The sequence below is a fragment of the Typopeltis vanoorti genome, chromosome 22 (genome assembly GCF_054136105.1).
Source record: "Typopeltis vanoorti isolate ZY-2024b chromosome 22, IOZ_Tvanoo_1.0, whole genome shotgun sequence".
Classification (NCBI taxonomy): domain Eukaryota; kingdom Metazoa; phylum Arthropoda; class Arachnida; order Uropygi; family Thelyphonidae; genus Typopeltis; species Typopeltis vanoorti.
Window position 1 is genome coordinate 52,747,785 of NC_143570.1, and position 24,786 is coordinate 52,772,570.

Consider the following 24,786-nt stretch of genomic DNA (forward strand, 5'->3'; position numbering starts at 1 on the left):
GAAAGGAAATCTTTTTTATCTTTTGGCTCCCTTTGTTTAGTCTGAGGTGAGTGCCTTGTTCCCTGCATCCTCACTCCAACTCTGGTGCCCTCACTTTACTGTTTAGGCTCTTTCCACGTTGAACTTCAATAAGAAATTTGTGTTTTAAGATCTTTCTAAAATTTACATGTTTAATTTTAAAGCAATATAATTGTTGGCCTGGTTGGCTGAGTGGTTAGCATATCTGCTCTCCAGCCAAAAGGCTTCAGGTTTGAATCCTGCTGTGGGCAAAGATCTTTGTGATTGTCTGTGAAAATACTAGTGGTAGTTGGTGGATTGAGTGGTGGAGACAGAGTTGTAGAGTAGGCGCCCTCTCTCGATGAGTCTTTGGACTCTCTGAAGTTGTTACGTAATAATAATAATAGGTATTTAAATTACGAATAAATTATTATGATTTTGATGACTGTTTTAAGATATTGAGTTATCTGAATTCTGCTATTTTTATGATCTATAATAATATTTTTAGGACCCTTTGGAAGCACTTCCTGAAAGGTGGCACGTTAAATCTGAGAATGCTCTCACCCAAGCGAATGACAAAAAACAATTTAAGCTGTATTCAGGTAATACATTTGATATCATTTTACTTTTAATCATTTCAGTGGTATACCAACAGTACTGCAGCTTGTTTATCTCTGTAAAGCAGTATTGACATAATTTTAATTTACTTATCACAACTTCTTTTTCATTTAAATCATAGTTAAGAAAATATTGAAAATAATATAAAAGAAATAAAGAAACATTAAGAAAATACTGGGGGTGGGGGTTGACGAATTCTGTATCTTTCGTTCTGCCCAGCTGTACTCTGTCCGTTGCCTTGCCTTTTTAACAAATTTAAAACAATACTAAGGCCATGCATTATACAAATAGAATATATAGCATTTTTTGTTGTGTGGTCTTTGTGTGCTGTCTTTGAATATGATGGACCCATGTTTCACTCAGGATTTCTCCATGAGTGCAGGTCACAAAGATGCCTCCAATGATCTTGATCTTGAGCCTCTCTCTTCCATGTTATACCCATAGATTTCACTAGTGGATCTTCCCATCTTGTAGGTGGTCTTCCTGGTTGCCAGTTGAGTATTCTATATGTCCATCTGTTATCCCTGAGTCTGGCTATGTGACCTGCCCATCTCATCTTGCTTTCATATATTGCAGTTACCACATCTTTTATGCCTGATCTCTTTCTTAGTTCCGTGTTTCTAACATGTTCCATTCTGCTGATGTTACAAATCCTGCGTTCTATTGCACGCTGAGTTATTCTGAGAGTCTCTTCTTTTCTTGTCGTGTTCCATGTTTCTGATCTATATGTGTGTGATGGTAGAATATCACTATTAAATAGTTTTGCCTTCGGAGAGATGTCAAGATTTGGATCAGCAAGTGTTTCTTTTAGTCTGTTGAATGATAACCATGCAGCTTTCTTTCTTTTTGCTAGTTCTTCAGATAAATCGTTATTCATTTTTATTGTTTGTCCCAAGTACTTGTATGAGTCAACTTGTTCTATAGGGATGTTATCAATACATAGGTGACTGTCACTTGTGTAGATGTTTTTGATCCATTTTGTTTATTCTAGATTCATTTCTAAGCCTATCTTACTGCTGTTTGTGTATACTTTTTCACCCATTTCTTCTAGGTCTTTTGGGTTGTGGGATATCAGTACTAGATCATCAGCAAACATAAGAATTTGTAGCTTTTCACCTTCTATGCTTATTCCTCCGTTTAGGTCTATTTTTTTCAGAATGTATTCTAAAGTGCTGGTAAATAGATTTGGGGAGATCACATCGCCTTGGCAGACCCTTCTCTTTATATCTATATTTATAGGTTGATCAAATAGGGTTATTTGTGTGGTCTGATTTTTGTTAATTTCTTTTATCATGTGGATATAAGTAAGATCCACATTTATTTCCAGTAAGGCACTGATGACTGCATTGTGTTCTATGGTATCAAATGCTTTTTTAAAATCAGTAAAGAGGAAACATAGAGGGATTCAGTATTCTCTGCATTTTTCTGTTAGTTGTGAAATGACCTGGATATGATCTATTCTGGAGAAGCCTCTTCTGAATCCTGCCTGCTCTCTGCTGGAGTTGTCTTCTAGAGTGTTTTGGATTCTGTTCAGTATTACTCTGTTCATGATCTTATATATGTGAGAGAGTAGACAGATTGGATGGTAGTTTTTTTGTCTTCCTTGTTCCCTTTTTTGAATATTGAGGTTTTCCATTCCTCTGGAATCTTTCTTTCTTTAAAGTACCACGTAAATCTGGCCAAGGCTTTGAAAATAATTGGTCCACCTTGTTGGATTTGTTCAGCCTTAACATGATCAAGTCCTGAGGCTTTTCCGTGACTAATTTTCTTAAGGGCATGTTCTATTTCTTCTGGAAGTACATCTGGTATATTGCTTTGAATATACCAGATGTCTTTGAATACAATTCATGCAATGTTTAAAGGTGAAATTAAAAATTTTTTTTTTTTTTCTTTTATGTCAACCTACACAGAAAAACTGCAAAATTACCTGCCACTACACAGTAGTGTCATGTGCTAGTATCTGGTTGGGGGGGGGGGGGTTTGGAATCTGTTGACATTGTTTCTTGAGCAGTTGGAGGCTGCATTCTTTTGGAACAGTATTATGAGCTAAACTGTTTCAAAAGAATGAAAGTGGATAGAATAAGTGATTACTAGAAATTGATTTGGTAACTGAATTTGGATAGTAAATGGATATATGAAGAGTATGTAAGAAAGATTTAAAAAGAATAAAGATTTGCAGTTTTAACAGATGAATTGTAGTCTGAACTATACAAATATTATTATTTTTTTTTACTACATGATTTAAGGAAATTACAATGTCAGCTAGGATATACATTAAAATAAATTTTAATATATTTCAATATTTCGGCAATGTCACGTTGCCATTTTCAAGAAACTTAAGAACAAGACGCTTGCACGCAGGCACAACAAACAGTAAGTGAGGAAGAAGCAGGAAGCTATTGTTTCTCCTGAAGTCCTAATGGTGTCCCCTAGCGGGCAATGTTGGTATTCTTGGGCGATTGGACTGAGGTCTTCTAATGTAGGTTCCCAAATTTGAGGCAGTCTCATGCAGCCAAATTCGTTGAGGTTTGGATTGTTTCTTAGGGCTGAAGCTGATTCCATGAAAAGTCTTTCATATTTGTATTTACTACGTGTATTATCGTGGCTTTCTTCCACTGTATTCTATAGCAGGTATCCAGTGCTTGGTCAGCAAGACCAGAGTGGCTGTATTGGTGAAACCGGATGTAGTCCTTGTGTTCTGAGATTCTGATATTGGCTGTCCTGCCTGTTTCACCAAAGTAGGGACAGCTTACAGCTGCAAGGGACCTGGTATACACCAGGTAGGTCTAGGGTGGTCTTTAGTAGAGTGGATAAGGGATGCCAATTTTTTATATGGTCTCTGTAACAAGAAGTTAAGTCATGTTTTTTTAGGATTTTTGCGATTTTTTCCGAGGTGCCTCGGATATAGGGTATGGTGATGGATTTAGAGTAATCCTTGTTGTGAGGGGGAGAGGGGGTTGTGGTTTACTGGTTTCAATATTTTTTGGATTTTTTGGGGGAGTAGCCATTAGCTGAGAAAGTGTTGAGAATGTGGTTTAGTTCTGTGGTTAGGGCATTGTCATTTGAACAGATAAGTTTAGCCCTGTTGTGTAGTGTCTTAATGACTCCATATTGTTGCGAGGAGGGGTGGTAGGATTGTTGGTGAATGTATCTGCCTGTATGGGTGGTTTTTCTATAGACTGAGAAAACCAAGATTCCATCAGGCTGGCGGGTGACTAGTGTGTCTAAGAAAGGAAGGCAGTTGTTTTTTCCCTCTTCCAGGGTGAATTTGATTCTGGGGTGTTGGTTGTTTAAGTTTGTTAGGAAGGAGAGGAGTGCATCGGAGCCACGTGGCCAAATAGCAAACACATCATCAACATAGCAAAGCCAAATGGTTGGTTTTTGTGGGGCAGAGTTTAAGGCTTTCTCTTCAAAAGTCTCCACATAAAAGTTGGCCAAGGGTGGGGAGAGTGGAGAACCCATGGCTGTCTCCTCTATTTGTTTGTAGAGTTTTCCTTACCAAACAAAATAGCCTGAGTTCATTATGAACTGAAATAGGGCTGTAATATCGGGAGGAAATTTAACTTGGATTAGCTCTAAGGATTCTTTGAGTGGGACATTTGTAAATAAGGAGGAGACATCAAAACTGACCATTATGTCAGTGTGTTTGAATGTAAGGTTTTCTATACTGGCTTTGAAGTGGGCTGAGTTTTTTGTGTGTGAAGGTGTGTTGCCAGTATAGTGTGAGAGCGCTTTGGCCAAATGTTTAGCTAGTTTGTATGTGGGGAAATCAATGCCATCCACTATGGGATGTAATGGCACATTTTCCTTATGTATCTCTTATGTATCTTTGGGAGTCCATAAATATGAGGGGTATGGAGTTAAATGGTTTTAATTTGTTAATGATTTCCACAGGCCAAGAAGTGTTGGGGGGGTATGGAGTTAAATGGTTTTAATTTGATAGTGATTTCCACAGGCCAAGAAGTGACCTTCTTAAGGAGCCTGTGTAGTTTTTTAATTTGTGAGTTGGTGGGATTGTACTCGATATGATTAAATCTCCACTGGAATTAAAGAAAAACAAGAAAATAATAATCACCAAAGCTGATAAAGGGAACGCCACAGTACTGCTTAACCAAAAGGATTACACAGGCCAAGAAGTGACCTTCTTAAGGAGCCTGTCGAGTTTTCTAATTTGTGAGTTGGTGGGATTGCACTCGATAGGGAGGTAAGTAGCCCGATCTAACAATAGAGATTTCAGCTTACCTGTGTAATCCTTTTGGTTAAGCAGTACTGTGGCGTTCCCTTTATCAGCTTTGGTGATTATTATTTTCTTGTTTTTTTTTTAATTCCAGTAGAGATTTAATCATATCGAGTACAATCCCACCAACTCACAAATTAGAAAACTACACAGGCTCCTTAAGAAGGTCACTTCTTGGCCTGTGGAAATCACTATCAAATTAAAACCATTTAACTCCATACTCCCCCCCCCCCCCCCCCCCGTATTTATGGACTCCCAAAAATACATAAGGAAAATGTGCACCAGTACGTCCCATAGTGGATGGCATTGATTCCCCCACATACAAACTAGCTAAACATTTGGCCAAAGCGCTCTCACACTATACTGGCAACACACCTTCACACATAGGTGTGTGAAAAAACTCAGCCCACTTCAAAGCCAGCATAGAAAAACTTACACTCAAACACACTGACATAATGGTCAGTTTTGATGTCTCCTCCTTATTTACAAATGTCCCACTCAAAGAATCCTTAGATCTAATCCAAGCTAAATTTCCTTACGATATTACAGCCCTATTTCAGTTCACAATGAACTCAGGCTATTTGGTTTGGCAAGGAAAATTCTACAAACAAATAGAGGGGACAGCCATGGGTTCTCCACTCTCCCCACCCTTGGCCAACTTTTATATGGAGACTTTTGAAGAGAAAGCCTTAAACTCTGCCCCACAAAAACCAACCATTTGGCTTCGCTATATTGATGATGCGTTCGCTATTTGGCCACATGGCTCCGATGCACTCCTGTCCTTCCTAACACACTTAAACAACTGCCTTCCTTTCTTAGACACAATAGTCACCCGCCAGCCTGATGGAACCTTGGTTTTTCTCAGTCTATAGGAAAACCACCCATACAGGCAGATACATTCACCAACAATCCCACCACCCCTCCTTGCAACAGTATGGAGTCATTAAGACACTACACAACAGGGCTAAACTTATCTTGTTCAAATGACAATGCCCTAACCACAGAACTAAACCACATTTTCAACCCTTTCCCAGCCAATGGCTACCCCCCCCAAAAAAAAATCCAAAAAATATCGAAACCAGTAAACCACAACCCTCCCTTCCCCCCCTCACAACAAGGATTACTCTAAATCCATCACCATACCCTATATCCGAGGCATCTCCGAAAAATCACAAAAATCATAAAAAAACATGACTTAACTTCTTGTTACAGACCATATAAAAAATTGGCATCCCTTATCCACTCTACTAACCCCCCCCCCCCTAGACCTACCTGGTGTACACCAGGTCCCTTGCAGCTGTAAGCTGTCCTACTTTGGCCAAACAGGCAGGACAACCAATATCAGAATCTCAGAACACAAGGACTATATCCGGTTTCACCAATACAGCCACTCTGGTCTTGCTGACCACGCACTCGAATACCTGCCATATGAAAGACTTTTCATGGAATCAGCTTCAGCCCTAAGAAACAATTCAAACCTCAACAAATTTGGCTGCATGAGACTGGCCTCAAATTTGGGAAACCTACATCAGAAGACCTCAGCCCAATTGCCCAAGAATACCAACATTGCCTGCAAGGGGGCGCCATTAGGACTTAAGGAGAAATAATAGCTTCCTGCTTCTTTCTCACTCACTGTTTGTTGTGCCTGCGTGCACGTGTCTTGTTCTTAAGTTTCTTGAAAATGGCAACGTGACGTTGCCGAAATATTGAAGTATATTAAAATTTATTTTAATGTATATCCAAGTTGAAGTTGTAATTTCTTTAAATCATTTAGTTAAAAATGCATAACCAACATCTAAGCCTTTCCACGAGAATTAACAAATATTATTGGAGAAAAAATGAAACAGTTCAAAAAAAAAATCAGACCTTGGAGTCTCATTGGCAAAACCTGAAGAAAACATTGATTTGGTTCAACTAGGGAGACATGTGGCGAAGTTGTCTGTAAAGATAAAAAAAATAAAAACACAATGGTGGATGGACACAAACAACTTAGAGAAGCAGTTCTTGAAAAGAAGAATGCATGCCAAAAGTTCCTATCAAAAAAAAGTTAGCAGGTATCTAAAAGAATACAGAGTGAAATGTAAGAGAGCTAAGCTATGTGTAAAAAGTAGCTAAACAGAAGACACGAGAAGACCTAAATTCTATAGAATATAGAAGATCAGGAATGTGGCAAAATATTCTAGAAAGCTATGAAAAAAGTTAGAAATGGGAGAAAGACTATTATAAAGGAATCAGAGTTGATAAAAAGTGACATGAAAACTGTTCTGGATCTTCAGAGTAATCGCTTGGAAAGATTTAAATGAAACAAGCAATCGATAAATTGATATGTACTTCGGTTTGCATTCCAAAAGGAATGCAAACAGAAGTACATATCAATACCTGAGATAGAAAAAACTCCCAAAAGCCTGAAATGTGGAAAGGCAATTGGAGTAGATAAAATTCAACCAGAAATGAACAAATATGGAGGTATAAAAAGTTTTTCACAGAATGTCAGATTCCAGATTATTGGAATTAGGATTATTATTATTTATCTCTATAAAAAGGAAATTAAAACTGAATGTAAGAATTACAGAGGAATTTTGCTCTTTTTACTAAGTGTTCCAGATAAGATTTATGCAACATACTGAAGAAGAACAGCTGGGTTCAAGGAGGCTAAGTAGAGATTGTCAAGAATCGATTTTCACTTGAGAAATCATGGGAATCTATACTTAAGTTACATGGATTAAGTGCTCAGAAAAAAAAAAGGGGGGGTGGTTTAAAAACACTACAGTTACATGTGGTAAATACGAAAGTACAAATATTTCATACTGAAAATAACAGTACATCATAATCAGTGTGTGTAGAAACAAGCAAATCAAAGAACAGGAATACAAGATACATACGATAATCGGTTTATTAATTAAAAATGGTTCTGTGAGCTAGACATTAATATAATAATATATAATATTAAAACTATTTCTGGTTTTTGGGAGATTCTCATTTCATGAGAATCTCACAAACTTTTGGGAGGAAGATAGAGAGATAATCGTTCTGATTCAGGTTAGGCTGATGTAAAAGGACTTCACAACTTTTTTTGAAAAGGTATTCATATTTAAAAAATACTTCTATAGAGAAGATGAATTTCATCCCACCAGATACTGTATTTAGTCATTACTATTGATGTTCATTGATTCTTTTTTCCACAGAATGGCCTGTCTACCCAAAGTATGTCAAATTACATTCACAAGAAATCTGGTAAACACCAGCCTGTGATAGAGGTGACAGTTTGTCATTTGTAGATGGTAACAAATGAGAAATTTTGTTGATAGGAAGACATGAGGGAATAAGATGATACCTCTTCAAATATCTCTGAACCTATCTACCGATAGATTCAGAAATACTAGAAATGTAAGGGATTGGAACCCTGTAGTCTGTTGAAGAATCCTTAGGTGTTGGGACATAGGACATTATCTGCTGAATTTGATGAGGGTTGTAACCATTTAATTCCATTAAAGTTTTGATAGAAATTCTTGTTGTAAGCTTGAGGGAGAGCAACATACATCATATGCTCTATTAATTAAAGACTTGATAACATCAATTTTTGAGAGGTGTGATGAGCAGACTTTTGATGAATGTATCTGGTTGACTGTGTGAGTAAGAAGGATGTCCAAGAATGGTAAGCTACTAGCATTTTCTTTTTCCATGGTGGATTGAATGAAGGCTATTGATCCTTTGTAGGAAAGTCATAAGTTAATTTTCAGAATGAGGCCAAACTGCAAAAACATAATCGATGTAACAAAACCCAAGACAATTCAAAAAATATTTTGCCAAAGGTGTAGACAAAGGGCTACCCATGGCTGTGCCTTCCACCTGTCTGTAGTGGATCTAGTAGATAGGCTTATCGGTTGGTAACACATGACTATTAAATTCTTTAAGGAATTTACAATGTATACTGGAATATTAATTAAAAGAAACTTTAATAAATACCTCCTATATTTCAGCAGTGTCACATTGCCATCTTCATGGGACATAACAACTATGACACGTGCATGCAGGCACTACAAAAAGCAAATGAAGCAGGAGAGAGAGAGAGAGAGAAAAAAAAACTAATGTTGTTCCTAGAGTCCTAAAGATGCCCCCTAGCAGGCTATATTGGGTTGTCTTGGCTGTTGGACTGAAGTTCTCAAGATGCAGGTTTCCCAAATTTGGGCAGTCTCATGCTCCCAAATTTGTTGAGGTTTGGAAAGTTTTTTAGAGCTGAGGCTGATTCGATAAATAATCTTTCTTATTTAAATTTCTTGCAGTGTATTTATTAATGTGGGATTTCTTCCAACGTATTCTGCGGTGAGTATTCAGAGCATAGTCTGCAAGCCCAGAGTGTCTGTACTGGTGAAACCGGCGTAGTCTTTGTGTTCCGAAATCCTGACATTTGCTGTCCTGCCTGTTTGGCCAAAGTAGGACAGTTTACAGTTGCAAGGGACCTGATATACCCCAGGTAGGTCTAGGGGAAGTGATTGGTCTTTGATGGAGCTGATAAGGGATGCCAATTTTTTATATGGTTTGTAACAAGAAGTCAGGTCATATTTTTTTAAGATTTTGATTAACTTTTCAGAGGTGCCCTGGATATAGGGAATGGTGATGGATTTAGTGTAATCTTTGTTATGGGGGGGTGGGTTGGTTAACTGGTTTTAATAATTTTTGGGGTTGTAGCCATTGGCTAAGAAAGTGTTAAGGATTGGTTTAGTTCAGTGGTTAGGGCATTGTCATCTAAACAGATTAATTTTGCCCTGTTATATAGTGTTTTTCTTCCTGTTATATAGTGTTTACCTTTGAGATGTGGCTATACAGAAGAATGCTAAAGATATCATGGACAGAAAAAATTACCAATGAAGAGGTCTTAAAATCCATTGGCAAAGCTAAACATCTTGTACAAATAATCAAGAAACGAAAAACATCATATCTTGGCCACATCATGAGAAACAGCAAATACCAACTTCTACAAACTATTTTGGTAGGAAGAATTGATGGCAAAGGAACTACAGGAAGAAAAAGAATATCATGGTTTGACAACATCAAGACGTGGACAGGAAAGAGCAGTGCACAACTGCTCAGATTAGCACAAGACCGCAGTTTGTTCGCCAAGATGGTCGCTGTCCTTCGATAGAAGATAGCACAATAAGAAGAAGAAGAATATAGTGTTTTTATAACCCCATATTGTTGTGGGGGAGGATTGCTGGTGAATGCATCTGTCTGTATGGGTGGGTTTTCTGTAAATAGAGAAAACCAAGGATCCATCAGGCTAGCGAGTAATTAGAGTGTCTAGGAAAGGGAGACTATTTTTCAAGGAGTCTGGGCTGTCATCATCATCATCAAATTCCTGCCATGTACCTTCAAGGGATGTACAGGATATGATAGTACTATACATCATTACTAACTTCCTATCTATAATTTTCCTCCAAATCAGTCTGTTACTTGTCAAGACTCCAACATTATCAGATCTAATATTTCTATTGTCTAAGGCACTTTGTGCCGTATCAATCCACCTATATGTTGGTCTTCCTCTGGATCGTTTTCCTGCCAACCTGGCAGAGAACACTTGTTTTGCTAAACTTTCTTCGCCCATTCTGTTTAAGTGACCATACCACCTGAGATTAGCTCTGCTAATGCATACCTAGATGCTGACAATGTCAAGTTCTTTCCTAATATCCGTGTTTTTAATATGATAATGCCATTGATGCCATCTGTTCATGCCTCTAATCTTTCTCAGGATTCTCATATCTGTGGTCAAATGTTTTACTTCTGACCCAGCTCTCAGATCCATAAGTTAAAACTGGTTTGAACATTGTCTTGTATACAGCTAATTTAGTGTTATAACTAATTTCTCTCGTATTCCATATGAATTTATTCAATTGACTTCCCACCATACCAGCTTTGCTGATTCTGTTGTCTATTTCTATATTTAATTTTCCATTTACTGAAAATCGTGCCTAAGTAGCTGAAATGTTTTACTTGTTCCACAGGTTCTCCATTCACAACACAGTTGACATTTTCAATGATTCTGCCTATTTTCATTGTCTTTGTCTTTTTATTGCTGACCTTCATACCATATCTATTACAACAGTTATTTAATTTAGTCAGAGAATCTTGCAGACTCGTAGCGGATTTATTGATAAGTATAACATCGTCCATATAAAGCAAAGAGCTGACATTAACATCTCCAATTTTGTTATCATGTTTAATACCACTTTCCTTCATAATGTGATCCATATAGATAATGAATAACAGAGGGGATAATGTACATCCTTGTCTCACACCAGATTTAACATTAAACCACAATTCTTCTCAACCGTTTCTCAAGTATACTTGCATAGATCTTGCCAGGAACACTCAATAGGGAAATACCTCTGTAATTCTCACATTCACTTTTATTTCCCGTTTTATATATGGGTACTATGAGAGCTCTACTCCAATCATCGGGAATTCGTCCCTCTGTCCAGGCTTTCTGAACTATGCAGTGCAGCCACTGTAAAATTCTTATACCACCATACTTCAGCATTTCTGGTCGCATGTCATCTACTCTACTCCTGCTGCCTTTCCACATTTCAAGCCTTTGATGGCTTTTTCTACTTCAAGTATGGATATGTATTCCTGATTGCATGCCTGGTCAGTGTTTTTTACCACTGTGCTGTCATCACTGCTTGTTTCATTTAGCAGTTTTTCAAAGTAATTACTCCATACTTTAAGGATATCTTTTTCTCCTGTTTTCATGTCACCTTTATCATCTCTAACTCATTTTACAGTACTCTTTCCTCAATTCCTAAGCTTCTGCAACAACCTCCGGAATATTTTGCCGCCTTCTTGATATTTATTTTCTATATTCTTGCCAAAGTCCTCCCATGACTTTTGTTTAGCTAGTTTTACACAGTGTTTAGCATTCTTGCATTTGTCTCTGTATTCTCTAAGAGCACAAGCTGACTTATTTTATAGGAACGTTTGATATGCTTTCTTCTTTTCCTTTACTGCCTTTTTAACTTTCTGTGTCCACCATGGAGTTCTGATTTTTCTATCCTTGTAGACAACTTCACCACATGCTTCTCTAGCTGAATCAATCAGGGTTTTCTTCAAGGCTTGCCACTGAATCACCAAGATTTGATTTTCCTGTTCTCAAACTCTTTCATTTTTTTTTTCAATAATCTTTGTGTATTTTAGTCTACAGTTCACCGCTGAGAGCTGCTCAACTTTTATTCGCTTTAAAACTTGGTTACATGCTATTCTTTTCAATATGAAATTCAATTTTATCCTGCTCAAGCCTAATAGTGATCACTTCCAATTTCAAATCCTCTGTACACTCTGGTGTCTTGCACCAGGAAGAAAACATCACCATCAATAATAACATAGTCAATGAGACTTTTCTTATTCCTTGCCTCTTCTCTCCATGTGAATTTGTGCACATTTTTATGTTGGAACATGGTGTTAGTAATAATCAGTCCATGTCCTGAGCAGAAATCCAACAAATATTTGCCATTATTATTAGCTTTGCTTTTTTCTCCAAATTTTCCCAAAATATTTTTGTATGTATCACAATCATTTCCTACTCTGCTCGTTAGATCCCCAACAAGTACCAACTTTTCCTTTTTCATTGTGTCAGTTGCTTTTTCTAAAGCATCAAAAAATTCCTCCACTTCTGTCTTAGTAGAACCTTCTGTGGGACCATAGGCACAAATGTCTCATTGTCCAGTTTCCCATTCTCATATTTGCCCACATTACTCTACTTGAGACTGACTGCCATTCAAGAAGATTAGCCTCGTATTTTGTGTTGAATACTATTGCTACCCCTTCTTTTCCTTGATTGTCATTGCCTGAATATAACATTTTGTATTTATTGCTCAGAAATATTTTACCAGTTTTTGTCTTTTTTGTTTCACTCACCCCTATTATGTCGATCCTGTACTTATCTAATTCCTCAGCTAGCTCCATTTCTTTGCCATTCAGGCTTCTTATGTTGATAGCACCGATCTTTAACTCTGGTGATGTTGAGTTGGGGTTTGTTTTCAGATTTGTTCCAGTAGCTGACTTTTCACTGTTCACCCCGGTTCCCTGGCGAAAACAACGGGGGCCTTGTTTAACCAGGTGATGCCCCAGCCGTCATGAAATTTTGTCATGTTGTACCATCATTTTTTATTTTGGTTTAACCAATAAGAATACAATTTGGTCGGCTAAATCCCAGATGACCAGCCCATCCTCGTTCATTCAGTATCCAAGTAGATAACCAACAGGATGCACCAGGAGAAGGTGAGGATTGGACATTAGGTCAGAAGCCCTGGTCGGTTCCCCGCATTCCTTTAAAGGCTATGTGGAGGTCTCCTCTCAGTTATACAGCTTTGAACTTTAAGCACCCCATTCTGGGCTGTTGGTTGTTTAAGTGTGTTAGGAAGTAGAGTGTATCTGAGCCATGTGGCCAAATAGCGAACACATCATCAACGTAGTGAAGCCAAACAGTGGGTTTTTGTATGGCTCAGTTTAAGTCTTTCTCTTCAAAAGTCTCCATAAAGAAGTTGGCCAGGGGTGGGGTGAGTGGTGAAAATAGCCTGAATTTATTGTGAACTCAAATAGGACTGAGATATCGGGAGGAACTTTGGTTTGGATGAGCTCTAAGGTTTCCTTGAGTGGGACATTTTTGAATAGGGAGGAGACATCATAACTGACCATTATGTCAGTATGTTTGAGTGAGAGGTTTTTTATACTGGCTTTGAAGTGGGCTGAGTTTTTTATGTTTGGTGTATTGCGAGTATAGTGTGTGAGCATTTTGGCTAAATGTTTGGCTAATTTGTATGTGGGGGGAAGCAATGCCATCCACTATGGGACGTAAGGGCATATTTTGTTAATGTATTTTTGGAAGTCCATATATTTGGGGGGATCTAGAGTTAAAAAGTTTTAGTTTGTTGGTAACTTCCACAGGCCAGGAGGTGATCTTCTTAAGGAACCTTGGGAGTGTTCTAATTTGGGAGCTGGTGGGATTATACTCAATAGAGAGGTAGGTATCCCGATCTAACAATAAAGCATTAAGCTTACCTGTGTAGTCGGTTTGGTTGAGAACAACAGTGGCATTTCCCTTATCTTCTTTGGTGATTACTATTTCTTTGTTTTTCTTCATTTCTTGTAGAACTTTATATTCTGCTTTGGATAGGTTGGTTTTTGGTGGTCTTGCTTTGGGGAGAACACCAGCTACATCCAGTCTGATATTGTTTGCGATATGGTTTTTAATTTTGCAGATACTACGTTCTATCTGAATCATTATTTCTTCAGCAGGTATTTTCTTAAGAGATATGGCGAAATTGTGGCCACGTGCCAGTGCATTGAGTGACTCAGAAGAAAGGTTGATTACAGTGTTAAGTGGTTGTTGAGGTTCGGAGGTAGAGTCCTTTTTCAAGTTTTCAAATTTTTTGATGTGCTGACTTAGTATCTTTTCAAATTCTTTTGCTGCCATAGCGCACGAGACGTCGTAAGAATCGTTCAAAGGTTGTGGTTCAACGTGTCAGAAAGCTCCTCCTTTAGCGCCCGAATAGCTTTGCTGATGTCGGCTAGGAGAACGCGCACGTAGTGGTAATTTGTTCTCGTAGTAGGGTGAAGCTAGCATGGTTATAAATGCGGAGAGCCTTCTGTGAATAGAAAAACGGTGCTTAAATTTTACACAATTTGGAATTACCTCATTATCCCAGCAGCGTTTTAAGAAGGTCGAACGAGTTAGTTGCCTCGATATCTTCAGCTTTAGTTTGCCGTATTGGCGGTCCTTGAGTGTGATAGAATCTCTGTGGAAGATCTTAATTCTTGTAGATAGGCTTACACATTGGTAACACATGTCTATTAAATTATTTAATGAATTTACAACATATGCTGGAATATTAATTTAAAGAAACTTTAATAAATACCTCCTATATTTCAGCAATGTGACATTGCCATCTTCATGGGAATATACAACTATGACATGTGCACGCAGACACTACAAAAAGCAAATGAAGCAGAAGAGAGAAAAATACTGTTGTTCCTATGCGTGGATAGGCTTATGTGTTCATCAGACATGTTGTAATAGGGTTCATGGTATGATAAGAACACAGATGGTTAAGAAAATAACTATTTATTAACTTAAAGCTAATATTTCGCTGGTATTATATCCAGCATCTTCATAGCACACAACACAAAGTTTGTTACAAATGTAAGACAACCACAATCTGGTGTAACAGTGGGGGCTAGTATAAGTGATTGCAGCGTGCAACGCAAGACTAAAGTCCTAATATGGCGCCATCTAGGTTAAAAAAAAAAAATCATCAAAGTTTTGAAATAGTAGTCAAAAAAAAATTCAAATTGAAAAAATATAAATTAAAAAATATTAATTTGGTCTTAGGATGACTGTCTCCCAAATCTTTGGCAGATTTATACAGCCATACTTGTTAAGGTTTGGAGTATGTTTTAAGGCTTCTGTTGATTCCAGGAACAACCTCTCTGACTTGTAGAAGCTTCTGTGCATTACTTTTGTTTCTTTCCAATTGATCCTGTGTGCAGGGGTATCCAAAGCATGGTCTGCCAGACCACCCGTTTCGTGAGTTGGTGGGATCTCGAGATCCCACCAACTCACAAAAGAATAAGGTGTGCAAGTTACTGAACAAAATCACTTCCTGGCCTAAAAGAAATTGTCAAAAAACTCAAACCCATGCACATTAAAGCACCCAGAATATATGGTGCTCCTAAAATACACAAACAAGGTACACCTTTGCGTCCTATTGTAGATAGTATAAACAGTCCTACATATAAACTAGCTAAACATTTAGCAAAATTACTAACCACTTACACAAACGATTCTCCCTCTTTTGTTAAAAATTCTACCCACCTGAAAAGTATTTTAGAAAACCACACCTTAAATAGTTAAGACCTAATGGTGAGTTTTGATATCACCTCATTATTCACTGATGTACCACTGATTGAAACACTTAACTTACTAAATTCACAATTTCCCCCAGATATATTTCAGCTATTTAAATTCACAGTACAGGCAGGTTATTTTACATGGCCCAGCCACATTGAATAATTAAATATTCAATGTGGCCAATATACAAACAATTAGATGGGACAGCTATGGGTTCACCCCTTTCTCCCCCCTTAGCCAACTTCTACATAGAACATCTGGAAAAATTAGCTATCAACACAGCCACTCTCAAACCTAGTCTCTGGCTATGCTATGTTGATGATGTGTTTGCTATTTGGCCACATGGCCCAGCCACATTGAATACATTTTCAGTGCATCTAAATAGCCAGCACCCTAAAATCCACTTTACAATGGAACTAGAAGCCAATGACTGCCTGCCCGCCCTTCTTGGACACACTGATCACACGTCTTTCCAGAAGGTTCCTTATCATTTTCGGTTTATAGAAAACCCAAACATACAGGGAGATACTTACACAAACAATCACACCATCACCCTTCTCAACAATATGGTATCTTAAAAACACTGACCCATAGAGCTAGAGCAATCTGTTCCAATGACATTGCTCTCACTGCTGAACTTTCTCACCTATGTCAAACCTTCTTAATCAATGGTTATAATCCCCACAAAATAGATAACATACTAAATACTACCCATAAATCCCCTATATCTACCACAGAAGACTACAACAAAACCATCACCATCCCATACATTAAAGGCACATCTGAAAAGATATCTAGGGTGCTTAATAAACACCAACTATGCACAGTATTTAAACCTTATATAAAATTAGCAACTCTCATCCGTTCACCTAAGGACAAATGCACTCCTTTATCACATCCAGGTGTCTATGAAGTGCCCTGTTCTTGCCATCAAGCCTACTACGGACAGACAGGAAGAAATGTGGACATCTGCCTCAGTGAACACAAAAAATATATCCGACACTTTCGCTATGGTAAGTCGGGTCTGGCAGACCATGCTTTGGATACCCCTGCACACAGGATCAATTGGAAAGAAACAAAAGTAATGCACAGAAGCTTCTACAAGTCAGAGAGGTTGTTCCTGGAATCAACAGAAGCCTTAAAACATACTCCAAACCTTAACAAGTATGGCTGTATAAATCTACCAAAGATTTAGGAGACAGTCATCCTAAGACCAAATTAATATTTTTTAATTTATATTTTTTGAATTTGAATTTTTTTTTTTACCTAGATGGCGCCATATTAGGACTTTAGTCTTGTGTTGCACGCTGCAATCATTTATACTAGCCCCCACTGTTACACCGGATTGTGGTTGTCTTACATTTGTAACAAACTTTGTGTTGTGTGCTCTGAAGATGCTGGATATAATACCAGCGAAATATTAGCTTTAAGTTAATAAATAGTTATTTTCTTAACCATCTGTGTTCTTATCATACCGTGAAACCTATTACAACATGTTGTTCCTAGAGTCTTAAAGGTGCCCCCTAGTGGGCTATATTGGGTTGTCTTGGCTGTTGGGGCTGAAGTTCTCAAGATGCAGAGCTTTCCAAATTTGGGGCAGTCTCATGCACCCAAATTTGTTGAGGTTTGGAAAGTTTTTTAGAGTTTAGGCTGATTCCATGAATAATCTTTCATATTTAAATTTGCTGCAGTGTATTAACGTGGCTTTCTTCCAACATATTCTGTGGTGGATATCCAGAGCATGGTCTGCAAGCCCAGAGTGGCTGTACTGGTGAAACCAGATTTTCTAGCTGAAATATCCTGATTGCATAACAAATTCAAAAAATCTTCACAACATCAGGAGGGAAATCATGATATAGTAAACTAATAGTGTCAGATAACAAAATATTGGTAAAAAGAGAAACAATGTCAAAGCTGACTAACAAATCTGATTCTTGTATTTGAATATTCTTGATTTTTTTTGAGAAAATATGTGGAATTCTTGGTGAATGATCTGGATTGTCCAATATGGTCAGTTAATAAACGTGAAAGAAATTTAGCAATTCTGTAGGTGGGAGAGTCAATACATTTCACAATGGATCTTACTGGACAACCCCCTTTATGAATTTTTGGGAGACCATGTATACGAGGGGTCCTTCCAGAATACACAATTTATCCAAAGTATTTTGATCCCAGCTAACTTCATCAAGGAATTATTTAAATGTTTGATTTGTGTTTTTGTAGGGTTATAACAATTTCTTGATAGGTGGAGGTATCCTGTATAAAAGGCAGTCTATCTTCCTTTCATAGTTGGCCTTATCGTTTACTATTACAGATTTTCCTTTATCTGCTTTCGAAATAGATGTATGATTCTTTTGTCATATAATGAAAACAACACACGGATTTTAGTGCTAGATAATTACATGGAGGTAATTTGCTTTTAAAGAGTAAAGCAGCAACTTCACTTAAAAATCCCGACAGATGGTGTTTGATATTATGCAAAACATTAGGATATGGAATGGATACCACAGCAAAATCATGGCCTTTAGCCAGCACACTAGTCTCAGCATCAGACACCAGGCATCCAGAAATGTTCATTTATTAGTAGAAGTGTTGTCAGAATGTATAAATTTATATTATATATTTAGTTTAATCCTTTATCCAAGTGTAAGCAAACAAAGTTTGCGACATTGTATAATGTCGCAAACAGTCTCCTTGCAGACATGTATAATGCTATGCATTATGGGAAGGGTCACTACCCAGACTGGTTTTGACCTTTATCGAGGTCTCTTCAGTGGGAGCCAGACCCAGAGGTGATACCAAGTTTGAAGCAATGCAGAAGTCACATCTGCGAGTTGCCAAAGGTGTCACACCTTATTAATAAATTACTCTGGATTAGAGAATGATGTTGGAAGTTTTTTCCCACTTGATTAGACTATAAATAATATATTGGGGCAGCTCGTGGCAAAGGTAGATCATACTTCATGTGGGCATTATGCATGTCTGCAAGGAGATGTGCTTTGCATTATGGATACTAAGGCAAGTGATGTGAAGTTTGATCCACCTTTGCCATGAGTTGTCCCAGTCCTGAATATGCTTCAGGCACAAACTTTGTTTGCTTACACTTGGATAAAGGATTAAACTAAATATATAATTTATAGTCTAACCAAGTGGAAAAAAACTTCCAACAATGTATAAATATAAATAATAAAAATATAAATTTTTCCTTATGATATAATAATTCACATTTTTGTATCAGACTTGTAAAAATGCCTTCCATAAGAGCGGGCTGAAGATTGTTTTGAAACACGTAGAGTGATATCCAGTAATTTGTCATCAAGAATAGCTGAAAACCTTCTTTCAAGATCTAAAATAGACTGAATATTAGATGCTAAATCTTTTTTTAGTTGCCCAAAGTTAGTTCCATATCAAGGAAAAACTTCCACAAATATAAATTGTGTGAGCTCCAGGCAACCGAATAGTCTAAATCTGGCAAATGTGGGAATAACTTTTGTATCTCGACATTTTTTGAGAAACGCAATCCAAGCATGAAGTCTATCTTGTAAAACAGGTAATTTTTCTAACTTGCTTGTTAGCTTAGCAAATTTTCCATGAATAATTTTTTAATTGGTAAACCGATTGTTGTATGTACCTTGTATTCCTGTTCTTTGATTTGCTTGTTTCTGCACTCAGATGATGTACTGGTATTTTCAGTATGAAATATCTGTACTTTCATTAAAGTTAATTACTGTTGTTATCATGTAATTTGTTGTTTATAGTTATGCCACAGGTACCTTTAAAGATTAAAGCAATACATAGTCTGTATTTAAGTAGTACGTCACCAGTTAGAACTGAAGGAAATGCAGGAAGATGGTTTGATGTAAACAGATATAAGAAAGTATCTATTCATCATCTGTATGGATCAGATTATGAAAGAAAGTGATGACATCAAACCCGATATTAGGTGCAAGGCTAATTGCACTAATTACTAAAAGAGGGTGAAGGACAATAAATTTACTACGATGTTTTCCTGAGGTTATTGAAGAGAGCCTCTGTAGCTCAGTCGGTATAGACAAAACCCTTTGGTTGGAAAAATCTGGGTTTGATTCCCATCCAAGACGTGAGGAACATTCATCTGGTTTCTTTTGACTGAAGGTGAGTTAGTCTTATATGGAGGTTCCCCCCCCCTTCCCCCTGGAAACTTGGGTTTTTTGTCCATCAGAACAGGCAAAACCGGTTCCGTGAATACACTTCTAGAGACAAAATACCTTTCCCCCAAACATCAGGCTCTGCGACAAGTCGATTGGGATTGCATGCATAAAGTCGCATCATGAAAAAGACATAAGAGGAAGAAGAGAAATTTTCCTGAGGTTGTTGATGCTTGATAGCTAAGTTTTTTTTAATACATTTGTAAATGTATTGATGTGCTTTTTATTTTCTGAAATTCTTTGGCTGCTGATGTGTTGGGGATATCTGAGAGGATAGTCCATAGATCGGTGTTTATTCAGTGATGCAACAAGCCTCTCATCTACTGTCAACAAGTACAATGTACATGATGTCAGTCTGTTCGCATAAAAGGGCAAAGCTGGTGTGCTTGTTATATGAAGAGTGCCTTTGGTGAACTAAAGAGATGTTTTTGTTTAACACAGTTTGGGATGACATTATTATTCTAGCAGTATTTTAGAAAAGCTAATCTGTTTGGTTGTCTGGAAAGCTTCAGTTTTAACTTACCGTATTGATGGGTTTTGCTCCTATACATCAGTAATCTTCTGTTGCTAACTTCGATTTGTATTTATAGTTTTCATTGATGACATATACTCTGTTTGTCTTCATTACACAATGCCCAGTAGTACTCAGATGACTCAAGTTTCGAGATCTTCTATAGTCAATGACTTAAACACTGATTATCTTGACATGTTCAACTGGTATGAAGATAATTTAGTAAATTTCAATACTGATGCTACCAAAACACTATTCTCTGTTATTTGTGAGAAGTAAGATGATACTTCACTCTTCCTTACCTATGATAACAGTCTGCTTGCCACGCAAGATCAGTTTGTTTATTAATTAACAGGAGTGGTAGTAAAAGTATTGAAAAAGTTGGGCAAAACAAAAAGAGAATTCAGGAATAGGTGGATAAGAATGTGATACTCTATGAAGGGCGTCATTGAGCACTTGAGAGGATGCTGCATGGAACTCTTTTATGCAGATTGCATCAAGTGGGGATGGGTAATGGACAGATACCAAAAAAAGTAGTATATAGGGGGTGCAGAATTCCAGGAGAAGGCAGGTGACTAGTGATGTGATGCAGGGTTCTGTGCTTGTATCACTGCTGTTTAATTTGTACATAAATGATATAGGAAATAATTGGAAGTGAGATATTCAGTTGTTTCCTGATGATGCGAAGTTGGATAGGGTAATAGTTAATTAAGGTAATGTACAGAGCTTGCAGAATGATTTAAATAGGCCGACAGTATGGGCAAAACATAATGGATGTCAATTTAACATAGAAAAGTGTAAAGTTATGCATTTTGTGATACACAGATTACAAGCTGTGTACCACATTGAGAGAACTATCCTCCAGGAAATTGATGAAGTCAGAGATTTGGGTGAGAGTAGTAGATAGAGAGTTGAAGTTTAGAGGGCATATTGCTAAAATAGCCAGGGGGTTAGTCACAGGATTACTTGGTTATTGAAGAACACACCAACAAGCAGAGATAAGAGAGTTATCATTCTTCTTTATATAGGAAAGTTTCATCACTTGACTACTGGGGATATAATAATAAGAGGTAATCTCTGGAAGTTGAGTGTGTGTGTGTGGTTAGTTGGGGGGGGGGGATGTAAAGACTAGATATTTTGCCTGGAGAATGGTGAATGAATCGAATGGGTTGCTGGAGTCAGCTGTCAATAACCTTGTCTGTTAATGGGTTCAAGGATAGGTACAGTAGATAACATATGGATAGTTTGGTCTCCAAGAATGAGTTTTTGGACTCCATGGAGGTGCCCATGCAATAATAATAACTAATCCTGTTATGGACTAATCCATCTAATAATATAAATGTATTTTCCCCTCTCTGACTTCTTCTGCTAGCTTTACTGAATTAGTATTTGGAATGAGTCCATTAATGAGAGCAGTCATCAAGTTAACTAAACTACTCTCTTCTGGATGGTAGATGAATTTTAGGGAAGTTTTTGATGCACCACTTCAGACAACTAACTTAAATCGAAAAAATGACCATTTCAGGTTGTTATACCCCTCCTTTATAGTACATACTCTGAGAACATATAGTTGCATTGTCATACATTTAGAAGTGTTGTTGTATGTTGCCTTTTGTTAGCCAGTATTTGGCTCCTCCATAATGCATTTGGACAAATGACAGGACATGTCCTTTGATTGGATAAGACCATGGGGTTTGGTTTTTGTCATGATGTGACATGACTCAAACCTTTGGAGATCTTTTCCAATCTTTATATGGGCTTTTCAGTTGACGGTAAGTTAGCCAGTATCATACAAGAGATAGCAGGGTTTTCCCTCCACACAAACAGAGAAAACTGATCAGAGAAAACACACACACACTGCTACATCATTTGAAATATTGATGGTTTTGATACCATTTAATGTAAGCTGAATATGTTGGTTAAATTAAATAATAGCATCAGAGCACATTAATTTGGAAAAAAGAAAAGAAAAAACTTTCATGAAATCTTTTTATGAATCCCACCTATAAAATATTGCAAACTTATAGTATATTAATACTTTGCCTGGGTGAAGGGTTCAGAAAATCTAGATCAAAAACTTGGGCAAACCACTCAGACCTCCAATAAGCATAGTGGTAGTTTTATATTAGGTGATTGTTATATGTGAATGTCTTTCACCTGAAGACATTCATATATAAGAATGTCACCATGGGATTTGAAACCACAGACTATTAGGTCTAGGCAAAATATTTTGGAGGTTTTTGAAGAAGCTCAGAAATGGAGGAAAGAGTACTGTAAAAGGAGTTAGAGATGATAAAGGTGACATGAAAACAGGAGAAAAAGATATCCTTGAAGTATGGAGTAATTACTTCGAGAAATTGCTGAATGAAACAAGCAGTGATAGCACAGTGGTAAAAAAACACTCAACAGGAATACATATCCATACAAGTAGAAAAAGCCATCAAAGACTTAAAATGTGGAAAGGCAGCAGGAGTAGATGATATTCGACCAGAAATGCTAAAGTATGGTGGTATAAAAGTCTTGCAGTGGCTGCACTGCATAGTTCAAAAGGCCTGGACAGAGGGACGAATTCCTGATGATTGGAGTAGAGCTCTCATAGTACCCATATATAAAAAGGGAAATAAAACTGAATGTGAGAATTACAGAGGTATTTCCCTACTGAGTGCTCCGGGCAAGATTTATGCCAGTATACTTGAGAAATGGTTGAGAAGAATTGTGAAAGAAAAGCTTGGTGAAGAACAAGCTGGATTCCGGCCAAATAGAGGCTGTCAGGATCAGATCTTCACTTTACAACAAATAGTGAAGAAATCATGGGAATATAACAAAGATCTCTCTATTTGAGTTTTGTAGATCTGGAAAAGGCATATGATAAGGTGTCAAGAGAGAAAGTATTCAATACGCTACAGTTATATGGTGTCAATGGGGCATTATATCAAGCAATACTTAGTCATTATTTCAGTTGTAAGTCAGCAGTTAGAATTGATGGAAGTAATGGAAGATGGTATAACTGTTGTAATAGATATGGTATGAAGGTCAGCAATTTCACCTACTTAGGTACGGTTTTTAGTGAAGATGGTAAATTAAATATGGAAATAGCCAACAGAATCAATAAAGCTGGTATAGTAGGAAGTCAATTGAATAAATTCATATGGAATAAGAGAGAAATTAGTCAGAACACTAATTAGCTGTATACAAGACAGTGTTCAAACCAGTTTTAACTTATGGATCTGAGAGCTGGGTCAGAAGTAAAACACTTGACCAAAGACTACAGACCGCAGATATGAGAGTCCTGAGGAAGATTAGAGGCACATGAACAGATGGCATCAATGGCATTATCATATTAAAAACGCCGATATTAGGAAAGAACTTGACATTGTCAGCATCCATCAGTGCGTTAGCAGAGTTAATCTCAGGTGGTATGGTCATTTAAACAAAATGGACAAGGAAAGATTGGCAAAACAAGTGTTCCCTGCCAGGTTGGCAGGAAAACGACCCAGAGGAAGACCAAGATATAGGTAGATTGATACGGTACAAAGTGCCTTAGACGACAGAAATATAAGATCTGATAATATTGGAGTCTTGACAAGTAACAGACTGATATGGAGGAAAATTGTAGATAGGAAGTTAGTAATGATGTAAATTTTTCATGTAGTACTATCATATCCTGTACACACCTTGAGGTGTACATGGCAGGAAATTGATGATGACTATATGGTAGAGAACAGAGATCATTTAGCGTAATGGAGGTGTGGACAGACTTATGTGTTCGTCGAACATGTTGTTTATTATTTTAACGGTATAATAGAACACAGAAACTAAGTAAATAATTAATTTATTAACTAGATGCTGATATTTCGCTGGTATTATAACCAGCATCTTCAGAGCACAAAAACACTGTTTGTCACAATACGCGAGACTAAAACAACATGGTGTACTTCAACAAAACTGTAGCAGCAACACAAAGACTAGAGTCCTGATTTTGGCACCCTCTATCTGAAAAACAAAAAAACAAAAAAAAAACGCTATCATATATTACTAGAGTCCTAGAAAAGTGCTAGTTTTTTCTTAATATGACTGTCTCCCAGATCTTTGGCAAGTTAATACAGCCATATTTGTTGAGATTTGGAGTGTGTTTTAGGGCTTCTGTCGCCTCTAAGAACAATCTCTCTGATTTATATGGGTTTCTGTGTAGCACTTTTGTGTTTTTCCAGTTGATCCTGTGTGCAGGGGTATCCAGAGCATGGTCTGCTAGGCCCGACTTCCCATAATGATATTTCCGGACGTATCGTTTATGTTCGCTGATGCGGATATTCACAGTTCTTCCTGTTTGACCGTA

General features: G+C 37.4%; 1 protein-coding gene across 2 annotated transcripts in view; it reads left to right on the forward strand.

Annotated features, from left to right (window-relative positions):
- The window catches only part of LOC150094421 (pleckstrin homology domain-containing family J member 1-like), a 137,841-nt gene that overhangs the window by 105,709 nt on the left and 7,346 nt on the right, over positions 1–24,786 (forward strand). Inside the window, exons 6-7 of one of the 2 annotated variants that reach the window (XM_090412249.1) lie at positions 506–599; positions 19,139–19,199. In XM_090412249.1, coding sequence (XP_090268375.1) covers positions 506–599; positions 19,139–19,152 — 108 coding nt within the window. In that variant the 3' untranslated portion in view covers positions 19,153–19,199. Of the gene's footprint in view, positions 1–505; positions 600–19,138; positions 19,200–24,786 lie in introns of those variants that run through there. The other variant, XM_090412248.1, reaches the window with a different exon arrangement.